General features: G+C 35.3%; 1 protein-coding gene across 1 annotated transcript; it reads left to right on the top strand.

The window, feature by feature from the left end:
• The first annotated feature begins 4319 nt into the window (after window positions 1-4319).
• LOC135609878 (uncharacterized) lies at window positions 4320-21880 on the top strand. Its single transcript, XM_065103643.1, has 13 exons — window positions 4320-4732; window positions 7954-9202; window positions 9586-9804; window positions 9945-10159; window positions 10685-10759; window positions 13038-13109; window positions 14064-14162; window positions 14281-14352; window positions 14421-14535; window positions 16891-16959; window positions 19361-19772; window positions 20803-20920; window positions 21030-21880. The coding sequence occupies exons 1-13, from the start codon at window positions 4583-4585 to the stop codon at window positions 21624-21626; spliced, it is 3462 nt and encodes a 1153-aa protein (XP_064959715.1). The 5' UTR covers window positions 4320-4582; the 3' UTR covers window positions 21627-21880.
• Window positions 21881-22138: the final 258 nt, after the last annotated feature.

The following is a 22138-nucleotide window of genomic DNA, read 5'->3' as shown; positions in this document are numbered from 1 at the left end:
GTGGTACCGCTAGTACCTCGAAATCCGGGGATATGATATTATTTGGCTCCAATTTTGAAGCTATTGATGCATATAAATATCATACCCTTTTTTGTATGAAAGAGCACGAAAGTTTAAATAATTTCTTAAAATCTTAGGGTGTTAAAAGTATTGTAAAAGTATAATTTTCGATTCCTCCTCCCTTTCTAGTGTTGTGATCATTCAAGAGATGTGTGAGGCTTGTAAGGATTATCTTCTAAACCCATGAAAAGGAGAAAGCACTGTAAAGAGGTGTTGGTCTTCGCCTATTGAAGGAAGACCATTAGTGGACGCTAGTGACCTCGACGGAGGAGGAATCGAAAGTGGATGTATGTCACAACGATCGAACCACTATAAATTCTATTTTGCATTTCTATTATTGTCATTTACTTACTTTGTAAATTGCTTCACTTCCTCCTTAGCTTTCACTACCCTTACAAACAAATATGCTTTCAAACCATCTTCCGAGATCGGTTTTCTTTTTAACGTACGAAGATTTTTAAACCGACACTTTTATCTGCTGCACTAATTCACTCCCCCCTCTTAGTGTCGACTCGATCCTAACATTTAGTAGACCTTTCTATGATAGAATATTATTTGATAATTTTGTAATATTGAGCTAGTACATTATCGATATATTTTCCAATAAAGTTTTATAGAAAATCTCATTGAATTACATTATCATTGATACCAAAGCTTGTTATAAGCTTAGGTGCTAAACTTTCATCGGTTCTTGACCCCTAACAAATCGAGCAACCAGAATTTACATTCATGAATTGGCTGGACTCTCCCATCCAATCTTGTAATAATGACATTTAACCTTTTATTACTGCCCAACTCATATTGTAAAATATAATATGAAAAAAACATGATATATATACTATATCAAAATTTTAAGGATAAAAAAAAAGTTATCCATTTTAGCTCGTATGGTTTTGATTATAGACTACTTAAGTCATTATGATTTACTCGTACATAAAATAATCTTTTTATTTTTAAAAATATAGCATATAAGCCATTTTCATCAAATCTAAATTAATAATCATTAGAGTTTATTTACGTGACATGCTGGCTCATAATAAATCGTTAATATAATGATACATGTAATTTAAGTTTAGAAAAAAGGTTAATATCAATTTTGACCCTTGTAATTTTGGCCATAGACCACTTAAGCCTTATGATTTATTCATGTCTAAAATAACCCTATATTATAAAAAAACATAACATATAAGTCTCTCTCATCAAGTATAAGTTAAATGATGTTAAAGTCTGTTTATGTGGTATGTTGACTCATAATAAACTATTAATATAATGATACATGTAATTTAAGTTTTAAAAAAAAACTAAGACCACCATCAATGATAGAATGAGGCATCATTATGGAAGTGACCACCAACAGTAGCATCTAGTTGTTATTGCCTAGTAGGGCATTGTACACACACAGTCTTTCCTATACCGATGATAAACTCGGGAGCTTCTAGTCATACTTTAGGTAAATATGTGTCGACGAGTCTAACGGTAGATACGTAATGATCTCTTAGTCTCTCTTCCTCCTTTTGGGCGTCTTCGTCTCCATCACCTCTCACTTTGTCCTCTCTTGCACCCCCACCCCACCCATTGTGCCTATAACGTGGTGGTTTAGCTCTCCCTCACCTTCACCTCCGGCCTCTCATACCTCTGCTTTTTCACCTTCATCCATTGTTATGGTCTCTATCACTTCTTCTTTCTCGACAAGGTGGACATTAACCCTTTTTTAAATTTAAATTATATATATATTATTATATTAATGATTTATTATGAGTCAACAAACCACCTAAATATATTCTAACATCTATTAACTCAGACTTGACAAGAGGAGCTTATATGATATATTTTTTAAAATATATAGGTTATTTTAGATATGAGTAAACAATAAGTGCTTAAGTGATCTATGACCAAAACCATAGAGGTTGAAATTGACTTTCATCCATTTTTAAACTTAAATTATATATGTCATTATATTAATAATTTATTATGAGTCGGCATGATATCTATTAACTTAGACTTAATGAGAGGGACTTATATGTTATATTTTTTAAAATATAAATATTATTTTAGACATGAGTACATTATAAGAACTTTAGTGGTTCATGATCAAAATCATAAGAACTAAAATAAACCTTTAAAAAAATATATCACGTTCAATATATATATATATATATATATATATATATATATATATATATATATATATATATATATACTCTCCATTTATATGATTTAATGATGGTTTTTAAGAATTATCTAAAGAAGTAATTTGTTATATTAGTTACGTATTGAGAACTATGACATCAATATATATACTTTTGTGATGTTGGTATTACATTTGGGATATCACAATCAAAGTATCCCTTTGAGAATATATTTGAAACTTATTTAAGAGTGTCTAAAGAACATGTCAAATATGAATTAATATTTGATAAATATTTTTTTAAAATCATATATGACTTATACGTTATACTAGAAATGCTAAGGTAATATTAGTATTTTAATATTTATGAGATATTAATATAATTTTTAAAAAAATTAAAGTATCATGTGACATTATATAAAATTATAATATTGTCAAAATGATTTAGTGAGAAACCAACATGATTTATATTAATAATAAAATAAAATTTTATTTATTTTTATTTTTAAAAAAAATATTATTATTATTATTATATATTTATATGATTATATTTATTATTTGTTGTATGTCTTGGTTATACAAAGTGTTTTATAAGATTACATACATTTATTTATTTATTTTAATTGTTTACTTATTAATTTTAAAAGTATTTATTTTTGAATAAATATTAACAATATGAGAAGGGTAAAATTATCATAAAATATTTAATGAATTTTTGAAATATAATTTTTATCTATCACTTACTAAATATTCAAAGTATTCCACGACTATATATTCACTTAAACTCTTTTTTCCAATTACACGTTAAAAATATAAACATAATTCTAAACATAGTCTATGTTCTATAATTTAGAAATACATAAATATGTTTTATTATATACCATTTTTGTCGCATATAACCTATTTATAGCATGATTTTAACATCATATTGGCATCATGTTATCTTGCATATTACAACCATCATCGTGATATCGTCGCTACATAAATGGCTTATTAGAGCATAATTTTTTTTAGCATGATGTATATAAATGCAAATAATATTAATATAAATAAGTTAAAATCGAATAAAGCTATGACATATAAAAAAATATTTTCTTTCTAAAATCAAATAGAAATCAGATTGCCAAATATGAACTTTTGTGTAGCTTTTCAAACTTTCACCTGTCCGAACAAAAGAAAGTAATATCAGATAAGACTCTAATTTTGTTGTTCATGACGAATAAAATTAATAATTGACTGTTCACCGTACCTATTTGTTTGAACTCAAATTCTTCTGATGTTCGCGTTTCACTGTTATTACGTCAATTAAATTATCATCGAATCATTCAAGAAACATTAGAATCAAATTGTTGTTGATTTTCTGAATTGTAATTACTCTTATAATAATTTACATTGTTTTATCTATTTATTAAACATGAAAAATGTTTTTGAGATTTTTTATGCCCCTAGTTTTTATCTTTTTTTATTTTGTGTCTTATTTTCATCTAATATCCTAAATGCTCATTATTATTAATCGATTCAACTAGTGTGAAATTAAGAAAAAAAATTACAACGAAGGTAATGGGACAATACCTCACTATCAGACAATGATTATTACGATGAGTGGAAGCGACATAGTCCAGTGAGAAAATGGAATTATAAGGTAAAATGAATGATAGCGAGGATTATTTTGAACATTAGCAAAAATAAAAATCTCAAATAAAAATATCATGTAAGAAAGCCTAAAAAAAAGGTTTTTGATTAGCTATAGTTGTGTATCAAATTACGATTACATCTTTAAATAGTCAAAGAAGATATAATTTAACGGAGGTCACATTGCTCGTCTTTGGTTAATCATCCTTAATAGGCTTTTCTTGAAGTAGTAGTCTTCGAAGGACATATTTCATGTAACCGTCAACGCTCGTCGCCACTTGAGACGATGAGGGTGCTATTTGGGTCGATTAGGCTTGGTTGATTGGGTGCCACTCTGGCGCTGACGTGATGTTGCACCAACTCCATCATCCACCGTCCAACCCGTGGTCTCATCTTCCAGATTGTTCCGCGCACGAATCGATCATCGAACCGTCCATCATCTTGATCACCACCACAAATGAAGTTGATCCCCCCATCTTGTTTTCTCCCCTTCGCTTTCTCTCTCTCTCTCTCTCTCTCTCTTTCTCTCGGTGGGGTGAAAGGTTTCAACCAACGCCTCGATGCTTTATCATTTCGGTCGCCTCGATCTTAGAACACCCGGAACATAGATCTTTCCTTCGAATCGCTCCGCTTCGATCTTGCGGACGCTCCTACCCCTCTCGTCTCATCGTTGGCTCCGCGGATAGGGAGCCGTGGCGTCGGTTGGGGCTTGATCTGGTGGTTCGATCTGAGAGAAAAATTCCCATTATCTTGGTCTGGGAGATGGCGGCGCGGCCGAATCAAGTGGCGGACATGCGGGTGTTCGATGCGTACTTCATGAGAGCGGATTTGGATCGGGATGGGCGGATCAGTGGTCACGAGGCGGTGGCTTTCTTTCAGGGAGCCAATTTGCCGAGACAGGTTCTGGCTCAGGTACCGGCGTGTATTGTCTATGAATCGGATCGATCTCTGCTTCGTGTGTTTTCTTTGTAGTTTTCTTTGCCGAGCCCTACTGGTAGAGCTGGTAGCGGTCGGAAGTTGTCATTGATTAAATTAGTCTGCTGATATGTAACAAGAAATTGTTTTGGTAAGGTTAGATCTGTTGTTATTGTTCTTTTAGTTTGGCAACATTTGATCTGAGATCTGTCTCATTCATATAGATCGTTGATTGAATCAACTTGGGCCAAAGATATGAGGTTTTTTTTTACATTTCATGAGGTACACGACAGTGAAGTGAAAATGCACTCTTGCAACACATCGGCTTTGCCTGGGGACTGGTGATTTTATTGCTTCAGTTTGTTTATCATAAGTAGCCTTTGTGCAATATTTCCCATCTTTTGACCCTAGATGAGTTTCGCAGCCATAGGAGGGTCGTATTAGGTACCGGACATATTATATCTTCAGCACTCTAAATTAAATGGCTTGCTCGGGCCGACTAAAATCTCTACCAGCTTGTGTTTTGTGTTGTATTAAATTAGTTGGCTGGAAGTGTCTTTTTTCTATCTTATTTATTTGGATTTCCATATAGATCTTTAGTTATACATGTTAGAAACAGTGATCTGATTAGATTAGTGTATTTTAGTTGGAAGTTATGTTTATTATTATTATTTTTGGTTCTGCAAGGAACTATTAGGACTATTAGGATGCATCTAGGTTTGTTATATGTTGTCTTAGGGTGTAGGCAAACCAAACTAGGACTTCAATGATACAAAAAAAAAGGAAATCAATGTAGATGAGATTTAATTGACTATATTTGTATAATTTTTCTTTCGTCATTGGTTTGTATGAGTCGGCTGTTGTTTGTCTTAAATTTAGATACTGTCTTGAAGTTTATGGATAAGACATGCTTCATGCTTTATGAAAAGAAATAATGTTTTTATGGGCTTGTGCCCTTGGTTGTTTTTGATCACTCTAATGAGTGCATCTGTCTTCTAACTTAATCTTTCCAAGCTGTGATTTTCTTCCTCCATGTTCTCTTTGTTTTTAATGAAGCATTCCATTGAATTTATACTATATTTGCTTTGATGATTATCTTTTACTATACTAATGCCAGCCTTTTATCTAGATACAGTTTTACTGAAGTTTATGAGTTACATGTGCTTGATTTTTGACGAAAGAAACATTGTTTTTAGGTTTAATGACCTCGGTTATCCTTAGTGGAATTTTTTACGAGTGCTAAATTTTCTACCCTACACGCCAATACATTGTTTTTGACCTCCTTGTCTTTTCATCTGACATTTCATCTTTGGTTATCTTTTGCTATATTTTCTTGTTTTGCTGTATTAGATTAATTCCGTATATACTCTCAATTGAATTAGATTTGATGTTGGGTTATTATGCTTGCTTTGTGTAATAATTGGTCGGGCTCAATGTCCACATCATCTCCTTGACTCTCACATTGATTGGATGCACAGGCTTAGGTGCACATCTATAAAATTCTATTCTTTTTCTTGGAGCCTTAGTGCTTTTCAGATGTCTAATTTTGTTCTATCCATCTGATCTCCTATGATACCTTGGGCTATGTTGGGGGCTTCACTGATCAAATGCTGCTTCAAATGGGTTATTTCTACATGGTCAATGTAGTTACAACGGCTGCACTGCCATTGATGACAGTGCTTCGAAGTGATGAGCACAATGTCATACCAGATCGATACTTTGTTGCTATGGAATCATTTTCATACAAAAGGTTGTCAATTGTAGCCAAATCTATAATTCGTGTAGTGATCAAAACTAAAGTCAGATACCTGCGAATCAAAACATGATCCATGCGGATCTGGGTTAGTTCCATAGATCAAGCCCCAAACCATGTGGATCTTGGTAAGATCAGCATTGATAAACCTTGAACCTTGTGGATCTGGGATACATCCTCATGGATCTGACCTAGATCCATTGAGATCTTGGCTAGATCACAAGGAGCAAGGCTAGATCGTGAGGATCAAGCCTAGTCTAGATCTGCATGGATGTAGCCTTGATTTTTGCAGATGAAGCCTAGATCTGCAACTATCTAGTGTTGATCCTTGTGGACTAGATATGTGAGATTCAATGCTTGATCTTTGTCGATCAACCCCCAAACCTAGTAGGGGGAAGGGCCTGAATTTGAATATTTTATCATGAAATAACTGATTGAAATGGAGAGTGATTATATTGATAAATTAGGTTTGAGTTTACTTAATCTGGGGGAAAATCTGGTTTGGATTTCGAAATTGATTCTTTTTGTTGAAATTGATTGAGAAATTAAGCCCCCTTTTATAAGATTTAAGCGAGTTTGGGCGGTAAATTGTGCGAGATTTGTGAGAGACCTGGTGAGAACTGAGAAAGATTAAGAGAAGGAATGAGAGGATGTGAGAGAAGGGAAAAAGAGCTAAAAATCGCCCTTTAATCTCTATTCTACTAAAAGCGATCCCAGTGGGTCTTTTTCTATTTCGGGATTGCGCTTGGGCTTATTGCCTGGTTGAAGCCTGATCAGGGGTCAAAACTGGTGTAAGCCTGGTTTCTACAGGTTACTGGATGGTAACTTGGATACCGGCACTGACCAGGTGAAATGCCTTGGTCCGCATGCCAATTTAACCTCAGATTGGTAAATTCTGCCTGGCACATTTTGGTTCAGGTGAGATTTTAAACAATGATGGTACATACAATAGTTAGCCCTGGATGCTGTTAATTATGTATGATTTATCAGTTTGGTAGGATTGCATTGCCCTTGATTGCTGATATATTGTTTGCTTAATTATTTATGTAATTATAGTATCTGAGATTGATCATGTGAAATGGCTAGTTGGCATGTGCTTAATGCTGCCACATAATCAAAGTCCCTGACTTATTTGTCATGAAATGTGCATCTTGTGTTCAATTCTGGTTGTTCTGGATTTGTTACATGAGTCTGACATCTTAAGTCTTGATATAAAATAATTTAACTTGAGTTATTGATGTGCATTCAGTGATATCTGTAATTCTTTTTCTGAACTTTTAAATTTTAATTTTTTTCTGGTTTTAACTATTAGATGGATACATTTCAATCTTATGTTTTTATAAATACATGGATTCTTGATGTCACACAACGAATCTAAGTGACCCTATGTCTGGAGAGTTCCATTAGAGATGTAAAAGTTACTATGTCTTGATATTTACATCTGTAATATTCTGGTTATACGTAGGTATGGATGTATGCTGATCAGAAGCGAGCTGGTTTCCTTGGACGTGAGGAGTTCTACAATGCACTGAGACTTATAACAGTTGCACAGAGGGGTATAGAACTTACACCTGAAATCGTACAGGCAGCCTTAAAATCTCCTGATGCAGCTAAAATTCCTGCACCAAAGATAAATGCGGTGCCTGATCCTGCATCTCAGATGAAGTTTGGAGCCCCCAATACCCATTCCTCTCAGATGAGTCCTATGGGACCAACTAATCAAAATCCTGGCTTTAGACCAACTAATCAAAATCCTGGCTTTGGGCCAAATATTCAAAATCCTGGCTTTGGGCCTACTAATCAAAATCCTGGCTTTATAGGGCAACCACCACATCAAAACACTGGTATGAACCAGCATGCTTTTCCCACTGGAAACAATTTGATGAGGCCACCTCAAGCCACACCTGTTGCTGTCAGACCTTTTCACAAGGAAGTTGGCCAAGTTCTACCTGGCGGTAGTAGCACAGCAAGTCCGTATCCTCCAGGTTCAAGTTCATCAAATGTTTCAACTGATTGGTTCAGTGGTAGGAATAGTGGAGCATTAGGACAGGGAACTCCACAAACTTCTTTTCCTGGGGTTTCCTCAGTCAACCAAGATGGCTTTGGGGTATCCAACTCTGGATCAGCTCCTGGAACAGGGTCTAAACCTCAAATACTTGCTTCAACTGCGACTTCAGTTCCATCAAAACCTGGAGATGCTATATTGCCATCTTTGCAATCAGATTCAAGAGCTTTGGTTTTAGCTGGCAATGGCTTTTCTTCTGACTCGACTTTTGGTGGCGATTCTTTTTCTGCAACTCAGGCAAAACAAGAAAAAAATGTTTCTAGTTTCTCTTCAAGTACTACACCTAAATCTTCTAGTATTGTCCCATCTATATCTGGGTCTCAGAACTCCAGCAAACCACAGAATGTTGATACTTGGCAAAGTATGGCTTTGGTTCCTTCCAGTGACAACCAGTTGCAACAAACTCAATCTCCAGTCAAGCAAAGTCAATCAGGCATGAAACAGAGTACTCCAGCAATGACTGGTTTAAGTGGTCCAGTTGGAAGCGTTGGCTCTACTTCCTCTCAGCCCCAGCTTTCATGGCCAAAATTTACTCAATCTGATATCCAGAGGTATCTTGTAATATTTATCAAAGTAGACAATGATAGAGATGGCAAAATCACAGGTGAAGAGGCACGTAACCTATTTCTCAGTTGGAGACTACCTAGAGGTATATAACCTGAAAATATCTGTCTGAACCTTTGCTTGCAAAGTCAGTATATTCACTGATTGATGTGTTTCGTAATTTGCCAATTTTATAAAAGATATTTGGCTAGCTGTTTAATCATCATGGTCTGCCATGGCATTAGGATTTAGCATACTATTTTAATTGCAAGTTCTGTTATCTGCATCTTTGTGTTTCTTGATTTTATCTTATTTATGTATGATTAATAAAACATGTTCATTTAAGTTTCCACCATGGGTTTGCTTAATTTATGTTATGTTTGTCTGTTTCTGAGGTGCAGTGTCATCATGGACAAACATTTTGCTTTGTTTTCTTGTATTTATGTGTTTCTAGCTTTCAGTAAAGCTATTTATTTCCTGCATTTTCAGAGGTCTTAAAGCAGGTGTGGGACTTATCTGATCAGGATAATGATGGCATGCTTTCTCTTAGGGAGTTTTGTATTGCTCTGTATTTAATGGAGAGGCATCGAGAAAAATGTCCTCTTCCAGCTGTTCTTCCTGAGAGTGTCAGGTCTGATCAAACTTTGCTACTAGCTACAAACCAACCCTTAACTGGATATGGTGGTCCAGTTAGCCAATCAACTCCTGGTACTTCTCGAGTAAAATTATGTTAGATGTACTTTGTGTTCTTTTACCTTGGTAGTTGTAGCTATTCTTTTCTCTTGGTTCATATACTTGTTAATCTGTGTTGACTTTGAACATGAATGCTTGTGATCATCACTTGTCAGTACAAGGGACAGCTCTATCACGGCCAGCAGTGCCTGCTGTTTCAGTGAAGCCACAAATACCAAAACCAATACCTTCTCAGACTGATGATACTATTCAATCAGTAAAGAAATCGAAAGTGCCTGTGTTGGAAAAACATTTGGTTGACCAACTCAGCAAGGATGAACAGAGTACACTGCACTCCAAGTTCCAGGAGGCATCAGATGCAGACAAAAAGGTATTTTGACTGAATATTGGATGCAAGTGAGATACTAATAATTTCTACTTCTGTTATTATTTAAATGTATATTTTTTTATTTATTTTACACCATAAACCAACTTCCATTTTAAGGTATCATCCACAAATGACAATGTGAATAAAACCACAACCAAGATACTGGCTTAAGAGCATCAAATTTCTAATCGTATTTTAGTTGGCTTGGAATATGATCAAAATTAAAGTGAAAGATGACAAAGAGAGCACAATGTATGTACGGAAGTTATTTCTCCTTCAGATCAATCTGGAATTCAACAAACTTTATGTATAACATTATTTAGATCTAAAGCTGGATTGGTGATGAATACACTTCTATTCATACATGCCATTATGTTTATTAATCGATAACAAGTTAGATCTCGTAATATTCCTTTCAAGTTGCATAGGATAATTTGCAATATCTAGCTGATGATTATCTAGTTCTATGATTATTATATTAATGCTTCCCTTTCGAATTTGATATACCCTTGCTTTTTTTGCACAAAGGTCCAAGAACTGGAGAAGGAGATATTAGATTCCAAAGAAAAAACTGAATTTTACCGCTCCAAGATGCAAGAACTAGTAAGTTTCTTTTCATTGTTATTTGGAAACAAATATTTCTAATTTATTACCATCTCGAAGTTCTTTATATGCTAAAAGTTTGAAACAACATGATTTTAGCACTAAGATTGAATTATGGAAGTATGCAACATGATTGACCTGTGTTGAAGTGTTGATGGTGGTTACAAGTGGCAGAGAGAGATAGAGAAATCTTTTTTTTTTCTTAATTGAGGGTAATTGATCCTGTAGAATCACACTCTAGTGGTGTGGCATATATATATATCATTTATTTATCGGCTATTATGTATTATCCCAACTAGTCTAGGTATGACATCAAATAATTAAATAAATTGCCCATAAGCACTCATCACTGCTGTTTGTCTCCTTTTTGATTTGGCTAGACACCTAATGTGGGTACCCCGTAAGTTTTGATGCTGGGGAAGAATTGGCCAAATAAAAGTTGGATCCGACCTTCCCCTAGTCAGGGTCTGGACAACCTCTAGCTTAGTTAAGTTTATATTAGTCCTTCCGTGATTGAAGTTTATCTTTGGCCTTTCTTTTGGGTCTTCTGGACTTCCAAGGGAGTCTTTCTAAGTGAACTTAGGTTGCTGCAATTGACGAGATCTAAGTTGCACCAGATTTGGTTCCTTCTAGGAATTATGCTGGAATTTGTACACCTTAGATTTTGGTCTAATTTTAAACGGAATTGTGACACTTCGATTAATCTCACATCGAAAATGGGTAAGAGTAAGATAGACTTATAAAGGTCTGATGGGTGTACTACTATCAACTTCAGCCTAGGCATCTTGGCCAGTGGTTTAGGCCAAACAAAGTTGATAAGTCGGTTATCCTATCAGGCTGGGTCGTGACAAGAATAGTCCTACTTTGGCCAGTCAAACCACAATTGTTTCAGTCTACAGATAGATGAAGTGGTCTTTTGCAAAGATTTATAATCTCAGTTCTACTGTGGTTTTGGTTAATCTACTGGACTGCTATGGTTCCAGTATGCTGCGAAGTTTATCGACACGTATTGTCCAATATCATGTAAAAAAAAAAATAATGAATCATATTGTATTGATTTTGAGCTGGGTTCCAATATCAGTACTTCATCACCAATAAATATTGGTTTGTACCAAACAGTATGATTGAGATTTGGAATCATAGTATCTTGCTAATTTGGCCGCTGACATGACATTGGTGGTGCTTAGAACAAAAGGTGAAAGATGTCTTATGAATTTGCTGGTGGCTTGTTCCTCTTCTCCAAGAAGGATTTACTAAATTTATCAAGTTTTTTCAAGGAAAAGTGGCTGGTGATCTGTCTAATTCCTTCTCACCTCTCTGTGAAATGGTTGTTGTCCTAGGGCTTCAGAATGGATCATAATGGAAATCCATACTGATAAATAAAAATAACTCAAATGAATAGTAGTGATGGTAGTGCTGTGAGGACCTCTTTTCAACAATCAATAGTTGGATTTCCATTTCTTCTTAGAATAATACCTTGAGCTATGGCACTAAAAGCGAAATTTAAACTGATGGTGTGCCATATTAGTGCACCGGCTAGTGATTGGCATGGTTTCATATAATGAAGCAAAAAATCTTTGATCACAAGATAGTTGACAATTTTGTTTGAATATTTATTACATTGTTCTTTCTGTTGTATCATTAATTGTTGAGTGCCTAATTATGGGACTTTTTCCCTATGACACACATGTTTAGACTTAAAAACACTATGTCAATCAGAAAGTTCCATATATGCACTCAGAATTTCTCTACTATCTCTGGTTGGATCTCTATTGGTTATTTTCAGCTTTGGCTTTTTGAGGTGATGGATGGTAAAACAATCTCTTTTACCTTTTTGCCTTTGTTGGTGGTATGCTGTCTAGGCTTTTATTACTTTGAAAGCATTTATCTTGCTCATGTTGGATGCCTTTTCAGTTTATCTATGATGAAGGTGTGTAGACCAGGGAATTCATTTGTGTTGTAAATGTCTACACATGGATTACTGGAAGGAATGTTCCTTGGCATTCATTCTCATCTCTAAAGTTGAAAATTTTTAATTTAGTTTGTTAGGGGAGCTAAACAAGTGAAACCACAATGTTCGAATGGTTTGGAAATTAGTAGTTAGCTGAGTGTTTTGATCACTGGGCTAAATAGAATTACTTGAAATTCTGTAAATTTATGTCAAAAAGAAGCTTACTATTTTGAATATCAAGAAGTGTCTTGTATGTCATTTTGTATTAGTTACGTAATGTAGCCATATTGTATTGCATCATCCTTATGATATATATTCTTCTTTTAGGTTCTTTACAAAAGTAGATGCGACAATAGATTCAATGAGATAACTGAAAGGGCATCTGCCGATAAACGGGAGGTACTATTCTTTCAATGTTTTCCATGAACTACTGCTGCTTAAGCGATATCTTTGAATTACGTCAACATGTGTTCTCTTGCTTTTATTCTGTTGTCTTGCTTTCTAGTTTTTCATCTGTATTCTGAAGTTGTCTTGTAGAAAGCTAATAATAATACAGAAAAAAAACCTCCAACAGATATTTTGCATGTACATTGATTGTTATGGATCTTCGGGAATCTATCATCATTCCATTAGTTTTAAGTTCCAGCCACACTGAAGAATTTTGGTTTGTGTTAGCAAGCATTCTGTGTAGATCTCCGTCAGTCTCTCCTCATGCTAACTTATAATATTGCGGTGAATATGAAACACAACTTATAATATTTTTTTGGTTTTTCTTTTTATTTTTTATTTTTGTTGAAAGTTAGATGGTGTTGTAAATTCAAAATTTGCAGATCTGTGGTGAGTGCTTTCAGTTTCTTGAGTTACATGGTTTTGAAATACATTGGTATGCCACCCATATTGATTATACCTATATATTGCTATATCAACTGTACCAACATATTGAACAACATATTTTATGTTGATTTCCCAGGTATACTATATTATACCAATCAATCCTTACCAATCTGATAAAGATTCCAAGATACTTACCAGTACTAATACCATAAAACTTGATCAATTATGATCTTATTTGCTTGATATAATGATGTCGTTGGGCTTGTTGGTATAACAGAAGCCTGTGATATGTAGTAAAAACTTAAGGACATGACAGCCATAGGAAATCCAAGCACCACTCTGGTCTAACAGCCACAAAGCCTTTGATGCCAAATCACAGAGATCATACATTTGGTGTAAGACCTTTATTTGCATGATTGACATCAAGTGTAAACTGTAAATCCTTGTTTCTTTATCAAAATTGCCTTCTGAAAGTACTTATTTCTAATCTTGTCCTACAAACACATATTGGTCTTGTAGGTTGAATCTTTGATGAAAAAATATGAAGAAAAATACAAGCAAGCTGGAGATGTGGCTTCAAAACTTACAATTGAAGAGGCAACTTTTCGTGATATTCAGGTATAAACTTCATGTTTAGAAAATAGAAATTTAATGATGCTGATTTAATTCTCAAGTGTTGTGGCAGTGTTTTATGCTACCTTTTCTTTGTTTTGAGCTTCACTTGATATATTTTCAGGAGAAAAAACTGGAAATATATGATGCTATACTGAAAATAGAACAAGGTGGAACTGCTGATGGTTTGCTTCAGGTAAATTTGATATGCATTGTACTATTCATGATTAATAAATCTAGTCTAACTCTATGCTGGCTCTTTAGGCACGAGCTGCTCATATACAAAAGGATCTCGAAGAGCTTGTAAAAGTTCTAAACGAACGATGCAAACAATATGGATTGCGTTCTAAGCCAACTTCACTGATTGAGCTTCCTTTTGGTACTTTGATGTCTACTTATTTTTTGCTCATGTTTTATCTTGTTGGTGCGGATCAAAATGTTGGTTCATTGTGAATGTAAAAGAATTTGGTCCACTGGGATTTAACTAAAGCTCCACTGTTTGTTAATTAATAGGTTGAACTATATAGTTTCTTTCCCTAAGCTTGGCTTCATGTGATTTCAATTTTAAAATTATTATGCTGAGAATTGTTGTCTGTTGTAGGCTAGAGCCTAGCGCACCGGGCTGCCCTTTTGTATATGTTGTAGGCAAAACATTCAAGTTTGTTTTTGTTTTTCTAGGGCCAGCTACACTCATTTATTTACCTTGTGCTAGATAACATACTGGACTATCATGTTCTTTTGCTAAATTGCAAAGTCAGGATTAGAAGTTGTACCCCCTGCAGAAGTTCACTTTTAAAGTTTTCTTTCTTCAGAAATGTGGGGTAAATTTGAGAGTTTGCTGATGTATGAACTTATTAGTATTGATCTTTTCCACCAGAGTTCACTGTGGTTGTTGAAGTCCAAACTACAAATGTGCTAAACTGTTGAAGATCCACTCCTGTGGCACACTAATTCTTCAAATTGCTTGTTATATCTGTATCATATAATTGTCAGAATATGGTACTTTTAAAATACTTCTGAGATTTATATCATATCTTTCTTCCAAGAGTATAACTTTTCTTGTAAAAATATGTTGCTTGACTATTTGTTTGTTAGTGATAGAGATGGATGTGGATGATTAGATCTTTCATTTGTATGTTCTTTTGTTAGTAAGAATCTTTGGTCAATGGAATTGATAGAATTATCTTCATAAATTCATAAAGATTTTCTATCTTAAATTATTATTGACATACTATGTTATTAAAAATAATATTTTCATGATTAATAGATTAATGGATGATTGATCATTACTTTGTATGATACTTTACTATCTATTCTAACACCATAAGTATTCATAATAATTATTATATTTGTAATATTTTTTGTGGTTGTGTCCATGTCATTTCATATTCTGTTTTTTCAAGTTTTAATGTGTTGGCATATCCATGTCGTGTCACATCAGTAACTCATAATCATATGGTCCATATGTGCATGCTGTAGTCCACTATATCAACATCTTTGGTGCCAGCTACAACATTGTGGGACTATAGCTTTGTTTGTTGGGCTCAACATGTCATGATGAAGATAAAAAAGTTCAAAGGCCAAAATGAATCCTTCTTGTCTTAAGTTTAGATTGGTTGGATGAGTTGGTCTTGGAATTGAGATGAATGTGATCCAAGTACGAAAGTGTGATGATTCAATTTGAATTGAGATCACATGGACTTAGTTTTGTGATGAGGAACATTTCAATATACACTGATAGTGATTATAGTTTTGCATTAAAATGAGGCACATCACTTAATTTGCTTATGGGTTAAGCAGAGAAATGGGTGTGCTGTTGAAGTTTATGAGCATGAGCATAAGATACTGGAAGCAGATAGAAATCAGAAGTGGTACATGCATGCTTTCACAATTCGCACAGATGCAAACACACAACTATATTGTACTTGTATATATATCCCTTTAAATTTCATATATATTCTCTTGCAAATTCTGAAGCATGCACATGGACATAGGACATAATCATGACATGAAATGGGTGCACTAAATTTTTGGATCATGAAAAACTAATTGTTAGTTTACATATTGTGGTGTCAAGAAATTAATTACTTTGGGAAACATATGTTTCTGTTTCGAGGATAAGTTCATACTGCCACCTCAACAATTTATTTTTCAAAATGTTTCTATTAAACAGGTTTCCCTCCTTTTGCTGATTTTGCATAGAACATAGGATTTAGGGCAACTTCACTTGTTTGGTGATAGTCATTCAGTTGTTTTCAGGTGCTGTTTGTAGTTTGACTACTTATGGCCAATGGTTGAAGATTCAACAAGGACTGAAAAAATAGATAGCAGAAATACTCAATACTTAGTCAGAATTCTAGAATATACCTTAGGAGGAAGTAATTTCAGTTGAAAGTTCTTTTTATGCTGATGCCTAGAGTTGCAGCATTTTGGTCAATTGATTCCATTTTGTTACACATGAACACTCACATCTATGTAAATGGAGAGAGAATAGATGGTATATTTCAGTTAAGAAGAAACTTGCATTTCTGTTATCATCTTTTTTTGAGAATCTATTTCTGCATAGCTAGTTTGTTGACTATACATTATGCTTTGTTCTCTATTAATTCATTAAATCATAAATATAACATGTTTGGAATTTTTGCCTCATTTATGTATATTCATTCATCTACTGTTAATAATATCCAATCAGGTGTATTCATGGTTTAATATCTTGTTTTATCATTTTATCAAGGTTGGCAACCTGGCATACAAGAAGGGGCAGCTGACTGGGATGAAGACTGGGACAAATTTGAAGAGGATGGTATGCCTGCTAAAATTTTATTTTAGAATGGTAACTGTTAACTTATGTGGTTTTCCTTTTGTTTGCTTCGTGTGGACCTTAAAAAGTTGCAAACAACTGAGACTTATGTCTATAATTTCTACTAAAAGAGGCTCATCCAGTTTTGACATTGTATACCTGCCTTAAATCTTTTATCCCTGTTTTAAGATGTCGGGATGCTGGTTGTAGCATTTTGAAAGTCGATGTTCACAACTTCATATGTCGGTTATATTGTACTCGCCAATCTGATTCCTAGATGACAATAAAGTTTTAGCACTCTTGGCATGTGCAAAAATGCTCTGTTATTTGCAGAAACTAACTAGTTTCAGAATTTAGTCTTTCTTGGGATTCCCTTGATTGGAAAGTCGACCGAGGTGTGTGTTGGGGGTTTGGTTATAGATAAAGGTAATAAGGGTAGAGAGATATTCAATTCCTGTTTGCGAGGCGAGAGATTCAATCTCAATTCGATTCCCTTGATTGTGTCACTGTAATTTCTTTGTTCAAATATTTCCTACTGATGAAGTAATACTATGGCCTCCCTAAAGCAGAACTCAGCAGCAAAGAAGTGCTGCCTCTCATCCCCATCAATGGCCTTAGGGAGGTGGTGCCCACTGGCTTAGAGATAGATGGGGACAATGTTGGGAAGATCCTTTATAAAGCAATACAAGTGGTGTGATCTTTAGAGGCAGTAGTTAAGACCATATGAGTTAGATGATAGATGATTGACAATGGAGATGGAAGTCGAGGATGCTATTGATACTGATAATCGTTGATCTTATGGAGCGTGGACATTTTGACATGCTTGTTATGGCCGCTAGTTATCAATGAGACCTACATTTGATAAATACTTCTGACACATGTTGAATATATCAGGGCTTTTATAGCATCTTCTACACTATGTGGGTTTAAATGCTTGTCCGTAAGTTTTGATAACTTTAACGACTAATATGGTACCAAGTTACATGTCAAAGTGTTACCAAGTTGTATAGTCCATAATCAGTGCTTAGTTGGATCATTATAATTTATATTTTGGTTGGTATGTACCTGTCTGACAGATATTTAGAACCATAATTTCCTTAATATTTTGTATATGCATTTAGAGTAATATTTGTCACGTCATGGCACAAGAGCACCATTTCTTCAGAGCACGGCACAACATATTTTCCATACTATGCAATGCTGGCACCTAGGGAATTAATCCAACCATAACATTGCTTGAATACATTTTTTGGATTCTTTCATCATTAGTCATAGGAGTATAGACGAGCCAAGCTCAAGGGAACAGGGGCTTGCTTGTATTTGGTTTGATTAAACAAGTTGCTTGTTTGTGTTCGGCCTGGACTAGTCAAAGGCTCGGCCATCATTAAGGTTCAAGCCCAACTTGAGTTGACTCATCACTCAAGCCCGGTTTGTGTTTGGCTTGGACTATTCAAAGGTTTGACATATCTATATAGTGTATTATATCAGTTGTCTTATTTCTGTAGGGTCCGAAGTGTAACTGATTCCAACATATTAAAGTATACAGCACGAAATTCAAACCAAAAATGAATCGATGGGTTTGGTAACCAATTTTTGGTTTGGTTACATGTTTCAGTTTGATTTGAAGGTTTAAACCTTCCTTCTGATTACCTGTAAATAAATATATATGTCTAAATTATATTTTGAACTCTTTTGGCAGTGGGTCTCTTTTTTTTTTTTTTCTGTTTTTTGTATGATTGCTTGCAGTTTGTAGATCTTATCATTATATAGTGTAATATCCTATTTGTTCATCATAGCTAAATTTCAATATAATTATGTTCAGGGATTTAAGTTTCAATCCAAGCCCCATAGTCAGATTGGTATAGGTCTTGCAAGTACCAATCTACACCAATACATGGTATTATCGGTGTACCAGCTGACATAGACCAAAGAGAGGGAGAGATGAGGGGAGGAGAGGAGACAAAGATGGAGGAAAATGCGGAGAAGCGGAGGAGGGGGCAAAGGAGTGTGGCGAGGCAATAGGCAGTACTGGGAGAGGGGTAATAAATAAAAAGACAGCTGTTGCTGTCAAGTCAAAAAGATTCCCTAAAGCCAGTTTCAAACTGCACTGGCAGAAAATTGCCTCGTCTGGGTGTCAATCCCTAGTCGGACTGGTATATACCAGGTGGTGCAAACTGGTCTGACTAGTTTCTAAACCATGATCATGTTTTCTCTGGTATGGTCCAATGTGCTCTAGCATATATCCAAACTCCATTTTGTCCTATTATCTTCGATGGTGCCTAGTGTCGTATCAATTAACACTTCTGTTTTAGTTCAATTCAAGGTAATAAGACAATATGACTAAGCTGTACCAAGGCATGAACTGTAGGTAAATTCACTAATTGGCTATATTTTTCATTTTTAGGTTTTGTAGCTGTAAAGGAGCTCACAATTGAAGTGGAGAAGGTTGTGCCTACTGAAAAGTCCAAGCCTGAAGAAGTTAAAAAAGAAAAACTTTCTACAGAGGAAGTGTCGCGGGCATCATCTTCTAATGGTGAGAACAAGACTGAGAAGCATTCCAATGGTGAGAATGAGACCGAGAAACGTTCCAGTGATGAGGATGAGACTGACAAACGCTTAAATGATGAGAACAAGACTGAGAAGCCTTCTACAGCCACAGCGCCTTTGACTGAAAATGGATCTACCAATCTTGACGGTGATGATAGCTTAGCTAAAAGTCCCAGCAGTCCTGGAACAAGTGCTTTGGAAAGTCCTAAAGACATTCACCATGTGTCTGTTAGACATGATGGCTCACCCCATGCAAATGAAAACAGCAGGTATGAATGAATCTTCTTAGACACTTGGCAAGTTTTATAACATAGGCAAGCATTGCAAAATGAAAAAGTTGAATTGTTTATCACCTTGAATATAAAGAATCTTCCATGCTAAACTCTAGTTAATTTTATGTTGCTATCTTCATTAGAATGCTTGAGCATACGTAAAAAGTGACATCAGAATTCAGACACTTGGGAATTTGAGGAAGACCATTTAGGCAATGGTCTCCTGGAATGTGTGTTTGAATGGTCAAAGCACATTTGTCAGGCATTTTTGAAGGAAATTTATTGTGTGGCAACTGATTGATGTACCGACTGTTTCTTCTTTGCTGTTTCTTAAAGCAGTTGCTTAGAATAATTTATTTTACATGTCCATATGGAATCTGGTGTATACGTCTGCACACGCATATCCAATATATACAGTTTAATATATATTTTCTTCATAAGATCGTCCATCTTTTTTTTCTGCTGAGGCCAAAGTATGTAACTTATGTGAAAGTTTTTTCTTTGCTTGCTAATTTGCTAATTGGCATCTTATCATAAAAATAAAAGTGAGATTTGTTGTTGAACTGCGCTTCAATGCCTGTGTCTTTAATAATTAACAATGTGGACAGTTGGAATAGTTTGCTTTCTTCTCTACCACAAACAGATGCTGGTGACTGATTTGCTTATTGTTAGTTTTGATCTTGTGCATGATCCACTACCCTTTCTGGGTTTTTATAATTTTTGAGACCATTGGATTTAGCAAAGCATCTTCAGGGGGAGAATTGCGAGTCACAGTTAAGTGTCTCACCATGTGAGTATTCTCTGAATGGTCTACCCTGAGTTGATGCTTAATGAAAAGTGCATTATGATTTAATTCTGATGTAAATTCACCTTCGCGTTGATTTGCAGTGTCATTGGGTGGTCAATTAAAGACTGCTATAGTTACATTTTTAAACTAATGACTATAAATAATTAAATGCTTTGTCATTTATGTATCACAACCTGCAGTTATTATAGTTTCTGCTGAACTTGCGTCTTTGTACTTCAGTGATCATGATGCTGCTGAATCCTTTATTTTGGAAGACAAGCATGCTGGTGAGCCTTCATGGGGTCCAACTTTTGATCGCACTGATGATACTGATTCTGTTTGGAGCTTTAATCCAAAGGTTAAACATTTCAAAAATCTTCCTGATTTTTATATTTTCTTATTAATGAATTTTATGGATGCCATGTTCATATTTTTATCATGATGTGATGACGTGTATCCTACCCCAGGAGAGTGATCATCAGAAGCGAAGACAAAACTTCTCCTTTGGGTCTGATGACTTTGGTTTATTTCCTCCAATCAAGACGGATTCTCCCAGTGCAGCTAGTGTAGGTGGAAAGGAGAAGGGCCCATTCTTTGATTCTGTTCCTAGTACACCTTTATTCAACTCTGGATTTTCGCCGAGGTTTACCGAAGGGCCAGATGACCACTCTTTTGATAGCTTTTCCCAACATGATTTCTTTGGCACGAATGACACTGGTGCTTTTGCTCAGCGTGAGGGCCTTTCAAGGTTTGACTCATTTCGTAGTACCACTGACTACGGCAGGGGTGAAAGCCTTGTGAGGTTTGACTCCATCCGCAGCACCGCAGACTACAACAGCAGCAGGGGTGAAAGCTTTGCAAGGTTTGATTCTATGCGCAGCACCACAGACTACAACAGCAGCAGGGGTGAAAGCTTTGCAAGGTTTGATTCTATGCGCAGCACCACAGACCACAGTAGGGGCTATTCATCCTTTGATGGTGGTGACTTGTTTGGGTCCGAACCATTCAAGTCCTCAGAAAGTCACAGTCCTAAGAAGGGAACAACTAATTGGGATGCATTTTAGTGAGAGTTCTTCACTATCATGACAGATTTCTGCAGTCTTTCTGTTTTCAAGCATGAGAGCATGATTTCCTTCTCCCTGTAAGATATGAACATGTCTTTTTTTTGCTGTGTCGTGTATTCCTTATTATTTGTTGTTTGGTTACTTGAGAGACTATGGATCCAAATCTTGTGCTCTTGGTGCCCTTGATGTGCATGGTGGCTTGTATACTACAGGGACCTAAAACTTCAATCAGACCATAATGCATTGTTTCTGGATCTCTGACATGGAACATCAATCTGCTCTTATGATCACATATAATTGGAGCTCAAATATGATGTGTATGGCTTTTCGTGAAAAGATTAGTTGTATCTGCCAGCTGAAATGTAGTTGTAGCAATCTTGAAGTATGCAGGAGCAACATTGTCGGGGACGATTCGCATCAGCAGTGTCACAGCATTGCTTATTTTATGATAGCATATATAACCAGAGATTTGGGTGGTAAAGCATTCTTGCTACTATGGTCTTTTCACAATA

Source organism: Musa acuminata, chromosome BXJ2-4 (assembly GCF_036884655.1).
Source record: "Musa acuminata AAA Group cultivar baxijiao chromosome BXJ2-4, Cavendish_Baxijiao_AAA, whole genome shotgun sequence".
Classification (NCBI taxonomy): Eukaryota; Viridiplantae; Streptophyta; class Magnoliopsida; order Zingiberales; family Musaceae; genus Musa; species Musa acuminata.
The sequence above is the reverse complement of the archived record's forward strand: the minus strand, read 5'-3'. Positions and strand labels throughout refer to the sequence as shown.

What these genes read in the sequence shown, in the direction of transcription:
- LOC135609878 (XM_065103643.1), top strand. Translation starts at nt 4,583, where the DNA reads ATGGCGGCGCGGCCGAATCAAGTGGCGGACATGCGGGTGTTCGATGCG. An exon ending in CAGTTGGAGACTACCTAGAG is followed by an intron (nt 9,203 to 9,585) that starts GTATATAACCTG and finishes CTGCATTTTCAG; the next exon opens with AGGTCTTAAAGCAGGTGTGG. An exon ending in CTGCTGATGGTTTGCTTCAG is followed by an intron (nt 14,353 to 14,420) that starts GTAAATTTGATA and finishes CTGGCTCTTTAG; the next exon opens with GCACGAGCTGCTCATATACA.